The sequence below is a fragment of the Alosa sapidissima genome, chromosome 11 (genome assembly GCF_018492685.1).
Source record: "Alosa sapidissima isolate fAloSap1 chromosome 11, fAloSap1.pri, whole genome shotgun sequence".
NCBI classification, from domain to species: Eukaryota; Metazoa; Chordata; class Actinopteri; order Clupeiformes; family Clupeidae; genus Alosa; species Alosa sapidissima.
The window spans coordinates 37,375,523-37,390,522 of record NC_055967.1 but is presented as its reverse complement, the minus strand read 5'-3'; the positions used below and the strand labels follow the sequence as shown (position 1 = coordinate 37,390,522).

General features: G+C 44.5%; 1 protein-coding gene across 22 annotated transcripts in view; it reads right to left on the bottom strand.

Annotated features, from left to right (window-relative positions):
* LOC121724527 (neuronal cell adhesion molecule-like) overlaps nt 1-15,000 on the bottom strand; it is a 102,949-nt gene that overhangs the window by 27,192 nt on the left and 60,757 nt on the right. For 18 of the 22 annotated variants that reach the window (XR_006035227.1, XR_006035228.1, XR_006035229.1 and 15 more), the window contains 12 exons: nt 14,846-14,951; nt 13,945-14,141; nt 12,650-12,772; nt 11,732-11,902; nt 9,713-9,769; nt 8,454-8,565; nt 8,095-8,279; nt 7,561-7,692; nt 6,980-7,123; nt 6,686-6,797; nt 5,713-5,882; nt 5,356-5,503 (listed from right to left, as the gene is read on the bottom strand). Coding sequence is in view for 18 of the 22 variants with exons in the window: in XM_042111141.1 (XP_041967075.1) it covers nt 5,356-5,503; nt 5,713-5,882; nt 6,686-6,797; nt 6,980-7,123; nt 7,561-7,692; nt 8,095-8,279; nt 8,454-8,565; nt 9,713-9,769; nt 11,732-11,902; nt 12,650-12,772; nt 13,945-14,141; nt 14,846-14,951 (1,657 nt within the window). In the remaining 4 variants the exon portion in view is untranslated. The remainder of the gene's footprint in view (nt 1-5,355; nt 5,504-5,712; nt 5,883-6,685; nt 6,798-6,979; nt 7,124-7,560; nt 7,693-8,094; nt 8,280-8,453; nt 8,566-9,712; nt 9,770-11,731; nt 11,903-12,649; nt 12,773-13,944; nt 14,142-14,845; nt 14,952-15,000) is intronic. The other 4 variants (XM_042111147.1, XM_042111149.1, XM_042111157.1 and 1 more) reach the window with 1 other exon arrangement.

Genomic DNA, 15,000 nt, shown 5'->3' with positions numbered 1-15,000 from the left:
TGTGAAATATATTGTTAAAACAGATTATGTGCTAATTGGCAACCAACATGATGAGGTTTAATATAGTTCAAATGACTGAACTAGGTAGATGAGGTTTAATGTAGTTGGAATGACTGAACTAGGTAGATGAGGTTTAATATAGTTGGAATGACTGAACAGTTAAATAGGTGGATAGTTTATATAGTTAAATGATTTGCTTGGTAGATAAGGTTTAATATAGTTGGAATGATTGAACGGTTAAATAGGTGGATAATTTAAATAGTTAAATTATTTAGGTAGATAATTGACGATAACTGACAGTTGGAATGGCCCTAATGTTTGCTAGCAGTTATGCTACTATGTTATCAAAGATAATAATGTTAACCAAGTTTTTTTGCTAAAAATGCTAATTAGCATGCTAACATGCTAGCATGCTAACTATGGTAGCATGCTAAATATGTTACTTAGCTAACTTAGCTAATCATTTTTAACAGTTTTGCTAAAAATGCTAACTAGCATGCTAATATGCTAGCATGCTAACTATGCTAACCATGTGACTTAGCTAACTTAGCTAATCATTTTGAGCAGTTTTGTTAAAAATGCTAACTAGCATGCTAACAAGCTAGCATGCTAACTATGCTAACCATGTGACTTAGCTAACTTAGCTAATCATTTTAAGCAGTTTTGTTCAGTAGTTTAAAGGGTTAAATTGTTTAACAGTAAAATATTGTAGTGAGGACTTTTATTTTGAAACAGTTTTTGGCAGAGGAAGCAGTTGAACAGGATGTGTAGTCTTAATAGGGCCAGTTTGTATGCTTAAAGCCTGAGACTGGCAGTTGGTCCAGGTGGCCCGAACACCTGCCATAGGATTCTAATTGCTTAACGGCCGTATTGTGATGTCATAATCATAATGTTAAGTCAATGGGGAAATTTTGATTCGTTTTTAATTAATAGTTTAAAAAGTATAAAAGTTACAAAGATTAAAAATACAAAGCCCACATGTCATAAGTAAGACCTACGTAACATAGTTTGAATGAAGTTTCTACGTTAAACGGTTGAAGCTGCATTAAGTGCGTTAGAAGAAGAATAATAACTAGAAAAGCATTTCCTGAAGGAAATACAGTGCATGAAAATGCAAAAATATAACGTAAAAAAATCATACAGAGTAAAAACAAACTATATTGGTTGCTAAGTAGATGAGGTTTAATATAGTTGGAATGACTGAACAGTTAAATAGGTGGATAGTTTAAATGGTAAAATTATTTAGGTAGATAGTTGACGATAACTGACAGTTGGAATGGCTCTAATGTTTGCTAGCAGTTATGCTAACTATGTTAACAAAGATAATAATGTTAACCAAGTATGCTAACTAGCATGCTAACAATGTTAAAATGCTAAGTATGCTAACCATGTGACTTAGCTAACTTAGCTAATCCTTTTTAGCAGTTATGCTAACTAGCATGCTAACTATGCTAACCATGTGACTTAGCTAATCATTTTTAGCAGTTTTGCTAAAAATGCTAACTAGCATGCTAACATGCTAGCATGCTAACTATGCTAACCACATTACTTAGCTAACTTAGCTAATCATTTTAAGCAGTTTTGCTAAAAAATGCTAACTAGCATGCTAGCATGCTAACTATGCTAACCACATTACTTAGCTAACTTAGCTAATCATTTTAAGCAGTTTTGCTAAAAATGCTAACTAGCATGCTAACATGCTAACTATGCTAACCACATTACTTAGCTAACTTAGCTAATCATTTTAAGCAGTTTTGCTAAAAATGCTAACTAGCATGCTAACATGCTAGCATGCTAATTATGCTAACCACGTGACTTAGCTAACTTAGCTAACTAGCTACAGTGGGTAGGAGTCATAGTTGATGACAAGTAACAGTTACAATGGCCGAACAGTTAGTAGTTTAAAGGGTTAAATTGTTTAACAGTAAAATATTATAGTGAGGACTTTTATTTTGAAACAGTTTTTGGCAGAGGAAGCAGTTGAACAGGATGTGTAGTCTTAATAGGGCCAGTTTGTATGCTTAAAGCCTGAGACTGGCAGTTGGTCCAGGTGGCCCGAACACCTGCCATAGGATTCTAATTGCTTAACGGCTCTATTGTGATGTCATCAGCCCATGTTAAGTCTATGGGGAAATTTTGACTAGTTTTTAATTAATAGTTTAAAAAGTATAAAAGTTACAAAGTTGAAAAATACAAAGCCCACATGTCCTAAGTAAGACCTACGTAACATAGTTTGAATGAAGTTTCTACGTTAAACGGTTTAAGCTGCATTAACTGCGTTAGAAGAAGAAGAATAAGAAGAAGAACTAGAAAAGCATTTCCTGAAGGAAATACAGTGCATGAAAATGCAAAAATATGATGTAAAATATCATACAGAGTAAAAACAAACTATATTGGTTGCTAAGTAGATGAGGTTTAATATAGTTGGAATGACTGAACAGTTAAATAGGTGGATAGTTTAAATGGTTAAATTATTTAGGTAGATAGTTGACGATAACTGACACTTGGAATGGCTCTAATGTTTGCTAGCAGTTATGCTAACTATGTTAACAAAGATAATAATGTTAACCAAGTTACTATGCTAACTAACATGCTAAAATGCTAGCATGCTAACTATGCTAACCATGTGACTTAGCTAACTTAGCTAATCATTTTAAGCAGTTTTGCTAAAAATGCTAACTAGAATGCTAACATGCTAGCATGCTAACTATGCTAACCATGTGACTTAGCTAACTTAGCTAATCATTTTAAGCAGTTTTGCTAAAAATGCTAACTAGCATGCTAACATGCTAGCATGCTAACTATGCTAACCATATGACTTAGCTAACTTAGCTAATCATTTTAAGCAGTTTTGCTAAAAATGCTAACTAGCATGCTAACATGCTAGCATGCTAACATGCTAGCATGCTAACTATGCTAACCATGTGACTTAGCTGACTTAGCTAATCGTTTTTAGCAGTTTTGCTAAAAATGCTAACTAGCATTTTAACATGCTAGCATGCTAACCATGTTACTTAGCTAACTTAGCTTACTAGCTACAGTGGGTAGGAGTCATAGTTGATGACAAGTAACAGTTACAATGGCTGAACAGTTAAAAAGTTCAGTAGTTTAAAGGGTTAAATTGTTTAACAGTGAAATATTGTAGTGAGGACTTTTATTTTGAAACAGTTTTTGGCAGAGGAAGCAGTTGAACAGGATGTGTAGTCTTAATAGGGCCAGTTTGTATGCTTAAAGCCTGAGACTGGCAGTTGGTCCAGGTGGCCCGAACACCTGCCATAGGATTCTAATTGCTTAACGGCCGTATTGTGATGTCATAATCATAATGTTAAGTCAATGGGGAAATTTTGATTCGTTTTTAATTAATAGTTTAAAAAGTATAAAAGTTACAAAGGTGAAAAATACAAAGCCCACATGTCATAAGTAAGACCTACGTAACATAGTTTGAATGAAGTTTCTACGTTAAACGGTTGAAGCTGCATTAAGTGCGTTAGAAGAAGAATAATAACTAGAAAAGCATTTCCTGAAGGAAATACAGTGCATGAAATGCAAAAAATATGATGTCAAATATCATACAGAGTAAAAACAAACTATATTGGTTGCTAGGTAGATGAGGTTTAATATAGTTGGAATGACTCAACAGTTAAATAGGTGGATAGTTTATATAGGTAAATGATTTACTTGGTAGATAAGGTTTAATATAGTTGGAATGATTGAACGGTTAAATAAGTGGATAGTTTAAATGGTTAAATTATTTAGGTAGATAGTTGACGATAACTGACACATGGAATGGCTCTAATGTTTGCTAGCAGTTATGCTAACTATATTAACAAAGATAATAATGTTAACCAAGTTACTATGCTAACTAGCATGCTAACAATGTTAAAATGCTAAGTATGCTAACCATGTGACTTAGCTAACTTAGCTAATTATTTTTAGCAGTTATGCTAACTAGCATGCTAACATGCTAATTATGCTAACTATGCTAACCATGTGACTTAGCTAACTTAGCTAATCATTTTAAGCAGTTTTGCTAAAAATGCTAATTAGCATGGTAACATGCTAACTATGCTAACCATGTGACTTAGCTAACTTAGGTAATCATTTTTAGCAGTTTTGCTAAAAATGCTACCTAGCATGCTAACATGCTAACTATGTTAACCATGTTACTTAGCTAACTTAGCTAACTAGCTACAGTGGGTAGGAGTCATAGTTGATGACAAGTAACAGTTACAATGGCTGAACAGTTAAAAAGTTCAGTAGTTTAAAGGGTTAAATTGTTTAACAGTGAAATATTGTAGTGAGGACTTTTATTTTGAAACAGTGTTTGGCAGCGGAAGCAGTTGAACAGGATGTGTAGTCTTAATAGGGCCAGTTTGTATGCTTAAAGCCTGAGACTGGCAGTTGGTCCAGGTGGCCCGAACACCTGCCATAGGATTCTAATTGCTTAACGGCTCTATTGTGATGTCATCAGCCCATGTTAAGTCTATGGGGAAATTTTGACTAGTTTTTAATTAATAGTTTAAAAAGTATAAAAGTTACAAAGATGAACAATACAAAGCCCACATGTCATAAGTAAGACCTACGTAACATAGTTTGAATGAAGTTTCTACGTTAAACGGTTGAAGCTGCATTAAGTGCGTTAGAAGAAGAATAATAATAAGAAGAAGCCTAGGAAGAACAGTACAGTGCATTTCCATGCACTGTAATAAGAAGAAGCCTAGGAAGAACAGTACAGTGCATTTCCATGCACTGTAAAAAGCCTTGGAAGAACAGTACAGTGCATTTTCATGCACTGTAATAAGAAGAAGCCTAGGAAGAACAGTACAGTGCATTTTCATGCACTGTAATAATTGTTTTTTTTAAACCTATGATGCACCACTCTAAAACATAGATGACAAGTGGAAATAATTGATCCCGAGATTACAAAAGTAATTGCTTTAGACTGTAACTGTAACTGATTTGCTGTTTAAAGTCAGTCATGTGGCAATGAAGGTTAAGAAGTGGATTATATCTAAACCCTCCAGAGGGACATGGAGAACATGGACGATCTACAGAGGAACATGGAGAACATGGATGATCTACAGAGGAACATGGAGGACATGGACGATCTACAGAGGAACATGGAGAACATGGATGATCTACAGAGGAACATGGAGGACATGGACGATCTACAGAGGAACATGGAGAACATGGATGATCTACAGAGGAACATGGAGGACATGGACGATCAGAGGAACATGGAGGACATGAACGATCAGAGGAACATGGAGAACATGGATGATCTACAGAGGAACATGGAGGACATGGATGACCAGAGAACACTGAACATTGTGGAGAAGGAATCCCTGGCCTCACCTCTCATCGTCCGGCAGCTCTCCGTTGTCCTTCAGCCAGATCATGGTGGGGATGAGGGAGGGGTCGTGTTTCACCGGACACTCAAACACCACGTCTCGGTTCCTCTGCACCACTTTATACTCGGGCTGCTTCAAGATACGGGTCGGCTCTGAGGAGAAGGCCGCCAGGCGGACAGTGGTCAGAAGCACTTTTCCATTTCATTTAGTTGTTCAAACAATTAATTACATTTTATAGCTAAGCACTCTGTGTGTGTGTTAGTGTGTGTGTGTGTGTGTGTGTGTGTGTGTGTGTGTGTGTGTGTGTGTGTGTGTGTGTGAAATTGAACTTGGCTGGCCAGGAGAGGGTGCTTCTTCTCACCTTTGACCTCCAGGTGGACGTGATTGTCTGATTTGCCCAGCATGTTTAGGGCCACACAGGTGTACTTGCCACTGCTCGTGGCCTGGGCCACTGGGATCACTAGCGTGCCGTTATCATAGAAGATGTAGGGGTCGCCCTCCAGGGCAGCATTGGTATGGTTCTCCTTAAACCTGTGGGAGGGGAGGAGAGGGGAGGAGAGGAGAGGAGAGGAGAGGAGAGGAGAGGAGAGGAGAGGAGAGGAGAGGAGCGGAGAGGAGAGGAGAGGAGAGGAGAGGAGGAGAGGAGAGGAGAGGAGAGGAGCGGAGAGGAGCAGAGCGGAGAGGAGCGGAGAGGAGAGGAGAGGAGCGGAGAGGAGAGGAGAGGAGAGGAGAGGAGAGGAGAGGAGCAGAGCGGAGAGGAGAGGAGAGGAGAGGAGAGGAGAGAAGAGCATCAAAGACACACTGGTGAGCTGCTACTCCATGTAATACGCTCATTTGAGCCTAATGATGAGACCAGCAGCCAAGCCCTCTCAGCAGGGGTCAGGTGTGCTATAGGTGCTGACCATGTCTAGATGGCCTAGCTGGGCAGCACTTAATGCTAATAAAACTGCCAATCATCCATGCTAGTTCTGCTTGTTCCTTACTGTGGCTGAGAGGAAACCAGTTTAATTAAAGAGCCTTTTCTTTAAGATTACTGCTCTGGCAGCGGCTCTTTTCATGTGTAATTGAGGCTGGGCTTTTAGAACTTATTGCTGTGGTTCATTAAGGGCAGCTCAACATGGCGCAACGTTTTTGGCCTATTTCTGCACTTCATTAAGGAGAGCTCAAAGTGTTACGACATCTGATTTAGGCCCATGATGAGGGAGCACTCACCATGTGATTTTGGGTATGGGGGAGCCATCCACACACACACACACACACACACACACACACTCACCATGTGATTTTGGGTATGGGGGAGCCATCCACACACACACACACACACACACACTCACCATGTGATTTTGGGTATGGGGGAGCCAAATGAGTAGCACTCCAGTGCGGCCTGCTGGTTCATGATGACCTGGTACACTTTGTTGGGTGGGGTCAGCATCCTGGGGGGCTCGGCTACGGCAGAGGAAAACAAAAGCAATGCGCTCACATCAGGAACTACGCACCGGGCAGCACATCAGGAGCTACGCACCGGGCAGCACATCAGGAGCTACGCACCGGGCAGCACATCAGGAACTACGCACCGGGCAGGTCACTGACAAGCTAAACATCACGTCAGTTGGCAGGTGGCCACTTACACAGCACATTGACGAAAGCGTTGGCCAGCAGATAGCCATGCTCGTTGGAGGCGTTGCACTGGTACACAGCACTGGAGCCGCTCACCACGTCCTCAAACATAATGGTGTCGCCCTCCACCTTCCTGCGGGAGTCCTCCGGAGCATCTGGACAGAGGAAACAGGCGCAGCGCTGGTCAGTGATCTGAGGGCACTCAGGAAACGCACTGAGAGAAGCAAAACTGACAGAAACAGAACTGAGTGGCCTTGGACGAGACCTTCACTATGAGAGCATGACTATGCTGACTTCTAGAAAGCGATTCCGAGAACACGACGAGCAAATTGTGAGCTGATGATGAGGGGGCTGTTTTTAATGAAGAGGTTTGCTTTTACAAACTGGCTCCAGGTCAGGTGAGCCCCCCACACTAAGTGCACTGATGGCCTGATGGACTGAGAGCGCACATAATACATCCCTTCAGCACTTAATGAGCTCCTTGTTTGTTCCGTCTCCCTCCTGCTGAAAGGCCCAAAGTCTTTCCAAAGTTCTCTCACGGGGGCAGTGTGGTGGGAAAACAGATGTGTGTGTGGGTGGGGGGGTAACTCACTGTGGATGGGCAGGCCGTCCATGAACCAGCTGACGGAGGGCTTGGGGTTGCCACTGGCGCGGCAGATCAACTGGCCTTTCTCCCTGGGGGCCAGCACCAGGTTCTGAGGAGCCTCAATCCAGTAGGGAGCCGCTGTTTATGGGAGAGACAGGAAGCAGTGGAGAGAGAGAGGGGGCAGGAAAAAAGAAAGCAAGAAAAGGAGAGAAAGTGGGATGGAGAGACAGTGAGATCAACAGAAAAAGGGAGAGAGAAAAGTAGAGAGAGAGAGAGAGTAGGGAGTGGGAGAGGAAGGGAGGTAGAGAGAGAGAGAGAGAGAGAAAGAGGAAGGGAGGTAGAGAGAGCGTAACAGGGAGAGGAAAACAAGACAGTGAAAGTTGTTTATTGTTTTTCATCAACAAAACAGCATTGCACAGCACAGCGGATATTATGGCACTATTTGGCAGCATGAGCATCGATGAGTACAGGATGGAGGGTCCAGGTGGTGGATGAGTGTGGTGGCGGGGGGGAGGGTCAGTGGGGCTGGCAGGTGCAGACCTTTAACAGTGACGGTGATGACGTGGTGGATGGAGCCCAGCGTGTTCTTGGCCGTGCAGCGGTACTGGCCAGAGTCCGCCTCCGTCACGGCCGCTATGCGCAGCGTCTTGTGGAAGTTGAGGTAGGTGGCCCGGTTGCTGGGCAACTCCCCACTGACCTTGGACCAGGTAATCTCAGGAGTGGGCCTAAGAGAGAGAGAGAGAGAGAGAGAGAGAAAGAGAGAGAGAGAGAGAGAAAGCAGAGGAGTGAGTGAGGCGAAGAGAGAGAGTGTGGGGAGTAGTCTAGCTAATGGCATTGCCATGCTCCAGCACAGAGAGATAATGGGCACGTCTGGCTCTTGGCTCTCATGGGGCACTCACAGGCCTTCAGCGATGCACTCCATCTCCAGAAGCTGCCCTCGCAGGACCATCATGGAGCTGCTGGGGCCCGACGGCACCTGGAAGGATGGACGGCGCTCTTCCGTCTGCCCGTCTGTCATGGGAGGAAACAGAAGGGGCAGTTAGGATGGGAAGGGGCAGTTAGGATAGGAAGGGGCAGTTAGGATGGGAAGGGGCAGTTACAGTAGGATGGGAAGGGGCAGTTAGGATGGGAAGGTGACGTGGAAAAGCCTCCCCTTCACAAGAGACCGGTCACCACTGTTGCCAGGGAGACAGGAGGTCAAACACACAGGAGCTTCACAGGAGGGACCATGAAAACCCAAGAGGAGTTATACAAGGAAAAGGAGACCTATGGTCTTGTGTTTGCCAAAGTGCACTCTGGGTAACATCAATAATAATGCGCTAAAGGACGAAATGTGTTAAGAGGAGAAAACAGAAGAGGAGCCACGGGGTCATACAAACAATGAAAAAGGAACAGATTTCATGTGGATTTTCTAGAGCAAAGGGATGGACTGAGGTAACGCCAGGTAGTGACTTAGGTAGTGATTAAATGCTTGCTGTTAAACCACAGTATTCAGGGCCATATTTAGCTCCTCAGCCTACAACACAAGAGGACAACAGGATAAACCTAAAAATATCTTCCGGTATGTCCTACAACCACCAGGGTTGCAACATATCTGTGCCCATCATCATTTAAAAACTCAGAGATATTGTCCTACAACCACCAGGGTTAGCTCATATCTGTGTCCATCATCATTTACAAACTCAGATATTGTGCGTTGATGGTAACTGTGTACAGCATTCCTCCATGCAGACATATGAAGTCTGCTAAATATCCATAAGAATAAATCACCATTATGATGTATTGATTAATGAATTAATTGATTGACTGATTGATTGATTGACTAATTGAGATGATTTGAGAGCAACTGATATAATCAATATACCCTTTCAAGGCAGTCAGTTCTAAAACTACATTTAAGAAGATGAACAATAACTTCAGTAAGGATGTGTGTTGTCCGAGCAGGAGAGCAGGGGTCATGGCATCATGCGGTAGCAGTGTTTAGTGGAGGGGACGTGATGGACACCATGAGAGAGAGGCAGAAAAGATCAAACACTGGTGCAATAATCACTTGTGCTGAAAGAGACGGTGGGAAGGGTCCGAGGTTTGGGTTAGTTGGTTGACGTCTACGGTTGGTTATTCTAACAGAGGGCGATCACTAGGGGGCGCCATCACTCACCACCAAAAAAATCAGTCTCATTCAAAAAACCTGGCCATGTTTCATTGATTGCATCCACTGTAACACAACAGAAAATCATAACAGGTCAAGTGTGAGAAGCAAAACATAACTGAAAAGCATGTGTGACTAAAAAAAACATGGCAAAGCAAGGTGAACTCATAAGTCAGTGGTCCAAGCAAGGTGAACTCATTACTCGGAGTTCAAAAAAGGAGATGATCAGAAAGCACAGCAGGGGAGTCACTTGGATCTGAGGTGGACATTTTGGAAAGCAGACATGGGACTGTCTCTTCCACAGCAACTAGAATATGGGGCTGTCTCTTCCACAGCAAATAGAACATGGGGCCACAGCAACTAGAACATAAGGCTAACCACAGACCATAGAACAAAAGAACGCATTTTCAACAGAGATTAGAAAGGTAGACTGGCTCTTCCACAGACACTAGAACAAGACTAGCTCTTCCACAGATATGCAAACATACAGTTACTGTATGTTCATCATCCAAAAACGTGACAACATTAGAGACCTGATCATCCACAAACACTAGCACTGACATGAGAGTGATAGTGAACTGACTCCTCTAACACTAGCACTGACATGAGAGTGAACTGACTCCTCTAACACTAGCACTGACATGAGAGTGATAGTGAACTGACTCCTCTAACACTAGCACTGACATGAGAGTGAACTGACTCCTCTAACACTAGCACTGACATGAGAGCTCACGAGCACATGAGAGAAATTATTTTTCAAACGTTCCGTTCCGAACGGTTCAGGTAGGCCTATGTTTAACGTTTTCGTTCTTGCATGCGTTCCGCCACCAACATATCGGTCCTGAACCGGTTGGGAATGCAAAATATCGTTTGTACTTAAAGTTCCGGCAGTGTTTGGCGGGCCTATTTTGTGGACTTTACCTTAGAATAGACGTACTCATTATTTCCCCTTGATTTAGCCTATACCGTAGCTATGCCCAAAAATAATAAATCACAGGCGGCATTCGGAAAACATTCAGATGGGCTATCCATCCCATAGCCTACAGACTTACTGTAGGCCTAACCTATGCCTATTAATAATTTCTTATCAAAAATATTTCGGGATATGTGCTAAACTCCTTACCTGGTTGTAGCCTAAGTTTTATCCATATGGAGATCTTCAAAGGCTTGCGCTATAATTCCAACCCTGTTTATAAACGAACCTGTCTGTTGCTGACAAGGCCTATCTCAAATTTCCCGTTTAACTCTTCTACACAGAATAGGCTATAATTGCGCAAACATTTCAAATCCCGACTTTAAAACGACAAGGCGTGGACAGGCAAAATAGGCTATTACGCATAGGCTACAAACAATTTCCAAATCAGTTTCAGTAGCTTACGCTACGAGCTGGCCTAAGATCCGAAGTGGCAGACGGATAGGTTACATTACAACAGCAAGACAAAATATCCACATTTGGACCAAAGGTCCATTTATTCATTTTTTTTTTTCAAACTGCAGAAATCAAATTATTAGGCTGTTATATAGAGAACGAAAAAAAAACGTTATTAACCGGTTTTGTGGATTTCAGAATAACGTTTCTGTTCCGGAACAGTTGAAGACCATTTTGTTTTCGTTTCCGTTTCCGTAAAATTCCGTTTCCGTAAAATTCCGTAAAATTCCGTTCGTTTTCGTTTTTCGTTTTCGTTCCTTGAACCGGTTCAAAGCCCTGCATGAGAGTGAACTGACTCCTCTAACACTAGCACTGACATGAGAGTGAACTGACTCCTCTAACACTAGCACTGACATGAGAGTGATAGTGAACTGACTCCTCTAACACTAGCACTGACATGAGAGTGATAGTGAACTGACTCCTTGCATCCGCAACGCTGACTCTCCTGCTGGACATAACGCCTTCTCGTAATCCCTCATCTGCCCTCCCTGTCATGCTGCGGTCACGAGAGAGCCGCTGTCCTCAGCTCAAGCACAAAGCCGCTGGCATGCACACGGGAGCGGGCACACGGGAGTGGGCACAAGGTGTTGGTGACGTACTGTTGACCACGCGCACGGTGATGGGCTGCTTCTGCTGGATGGTCTGCGTGCGGGGGAAGCGGGCGTAGCAGATGTAGTCGCTGCGCGAGTCCGACATCTCCACGTTGGAGAAATACAGATCCCCATTCAGGCCCTGAGACACACGCCGGCTGAGCGACAGCCTCTGGAAGTCTGGAGAGGCAAGAGAGAGAAAGGGGGACAGAGAGAGAGAGAGAGAGAAGATGAGAAAGGGTGAGAGAGAGACGAGAGAGAGAGAAAAGAGAGGATGAGAGAGAGAAGATGAGAAGGTGAGAGAGAAGGAGAAAAGAGAGGGGAGAAGTGTTCTATATCATTAACAGTGACCTTGCTCTGTGGACACATACTCTGAGCAGCACTACATCCATCTTGAATTCCTAATATGAAGCAACACTACCCAGCCGTCATGTGCTAAACCTGCAACACTACCCAGCCATCATATGCTAAACATGCAACACTACCCAGCCGTCATATGCTAAACTACCCAGCCGTCATATACCCAGCCGTCATATGCTACACATGCAACACTACCCAGCCGTCATGTGCTAAACTACCCAGCCGTCATATACCCAGCCGTCATATGCTACACATGCAACACTACCCAGCCGTCATATGCTACACATGCAACACTACCCAGCCGTCATATGCTAAACTACTCAGCCGCCATATACCCAGCCGTCATATACATGCAACACTACCCAGCCGTCATGTGGCTATATCATATCTTCTGCTCCGCTCACACAGCCACACACACAGAGCCACACACACACAGCCACACACACAGAGCCACACACACACAGCCACACACACAGAGCCACACACACACAGCCACACACACAGAGCCACACACACACAGCCACACACACAGAGCCACACAGTTGGCAGTGCTGCAGTGGGACTCACTGTTGTCCATCCAGAAGATGATGGGTGGGGGCAGTCCAGCGGGCGGTCTGCACTTCAGGACCAGCGATGCCCCTTCCTGCACTACGAATGGTGGATTACTCTCCTTTGACCACAAGGGGGACCCTGTGGAGACCATGGGGTTAATATGCAGGACAGGAAATACACATACTGTCACAACAGCTATCATGTAGGGAGTGATGAGGGAAGTCAACTCATGTGAAGGGTGTAGGCAGAGCGTCTAATTCACTAAAATGGAGAGAGGCAGGGTTGGGCTTGAGGCAGGGTTGGGCAAGAGGCAGGGTTGGGCAGGAGGCAGGGTTGGGCAGGAGGCAGGGTTGGGCTTGAGGCAGGAGGCAGGGTTGGGCAGGAGGCAGGGTTGGGCTTGAGGCAGGAGGCAGGGTTGGGCTTGAGGCAGGGTTGGACTTGAGGCAGGGTTGGGCTTGAGGCAGGGTTTGGTTTGAGGCAGGGTTGGGCTTGAGGCAGGGTTGGGTTTGAGGCAGGGTTGGACTTGAGGCAGGGTTGGGCTTGAGGCAGGGTTTGGTTTGAGGCAGGGTTGGGCTTGAGGCAGGGTTGGACTTGAGGCAGGGTTGGGCTTGAGGCAGGGTTGGGTTTGAGGCAGGGTTGGGCTTGAGGCAGGGTTTGGTTTGAGGCAGGGTTGGACTTGAGGCAGGAGGCAGGGTTAGGCTTGAGGCAGGGTTGGACTTGAGGCAGGAGGCAGGGTTGGGCTTGAGGCAGGGTTGGACTTGAGGCGGGAGGCAGGGTTGGGCTTGAGGCAGGAGGCAGGGTTGGGCAGGAGGCAGGGTTGGGCTTGAGGCAGGAGGCAGGGTTGGGCTTGAGGCAGGAGGCAGGGTTGGGTTTGAGGAAGGGTTGGGTTTGAGGCTGGATTTGGGTGGACATTTCTAAACCAGCTTAACAAAGCAAGTACTGTATATGACCATTCCCACTGCTGGTTGAGCTAGATTGGAACATAGGGTGCAGTTGTGGATATTGACCGGGCTATGGTAGCTACGCCATGCTTTTTTGCTGAATGTTGCTGTTACCTTCCAGGAAGTAGACTTTAATGGAGGATAAACAAACTCATTTGTTTATTAAGACATGAAAAGAAGACAAGATTAAGAGGTTACATGACAACTAGCGGTGTGCTGTTACAGTCTGAAGGAGTTGTGTGAGATGAGATAGTGTGCTTGTGGTGTTACAATCTGAAGGAGTTGCGTGAGATGAGATAGTGTGCTTGTCGGGCAGCTTGTCGGGCAGCTTGTCGGGCAGTGCCGTGTGGTGGGTGGGCGGTGGCTTACTGGACTGGCGTACGACGATGTTGTTGGAAACTGCAGTCCCGTGCTCGTTGTGGGCCGTGCACTGGTACACCCCCTCGTACGCCTCGGCTTTGTCCTTGCCGCTGATGTCGATGACCAGTGTGCCTGAGTGGGGCTTCATGTTCACTTTTGGGTCCTTGTCGATGTCGAAATGCGTCCCGTTCCTCGTCCACGAGAAGCTGCAGGTGAAGGCAGCCGGTGGTGTCAGTGTCACCGCAAATGAAACAATCGATAAAGCAGATTTAGACTGTCAGCATAATAGCAGTCGCACTTCAGCAGATATCCCACCAAGCACACATTACTGTAGATGCAGAGTCCTAGGAAGTCACACTGTGTTCAGGAAAGCACACCTCTGGAGCTTCCCGTCTGGGCTGAAAGCCTCCCTTCGCCAGCACCAAACCGCAAGTCATCACTTAGTGCAGTATTACAGGCAGGCTATTTGTATGGCTCTAAATGAGCTGTGTCAGACAACATGTTAATGGAAAAAAATAAGCAAATAATGCCTGTAATGGAGGTATAGGGACCCGATGCCTGTAATGGAGGTATAGGGACCCGATGCCGATAGAGATGGAGATTTAGAAGCATTCAGCGCTGGGAAAGACTATTCAGAACTCGTCCATCTCTGGTCCATAGGCTCTCATTATAATGGCGATCTAATTCCATAGGCTCTCATTATAATGGTGATCTAATTCCATAGGCTCTCATTATAATGGTGATCTAATTCTATAGGCTCTCATTATAATGGTGATCTAATTCTATAGGCTCTCATTATAATGGCGATCTAACTCCATAAAGAATTGAGCTCCTGAGGACATCCCACCCACTCACACTCACACTCACATAACCCTGTTCTGCTGTCACTTGGTTATCTGACATTACTTACCTAGGATGGGGCTTTCCTTTGGCTTCACAGCGGATGACGATGTTCTCCCGTGGGTCCACGATGTAGTCTTTCGGGGACTCGTGGGTTATGGTGGGTGGCTGCGGTACTGGATAGTCACAGAACAACACATTAAATCCATCAGTTGTCAATGGGAA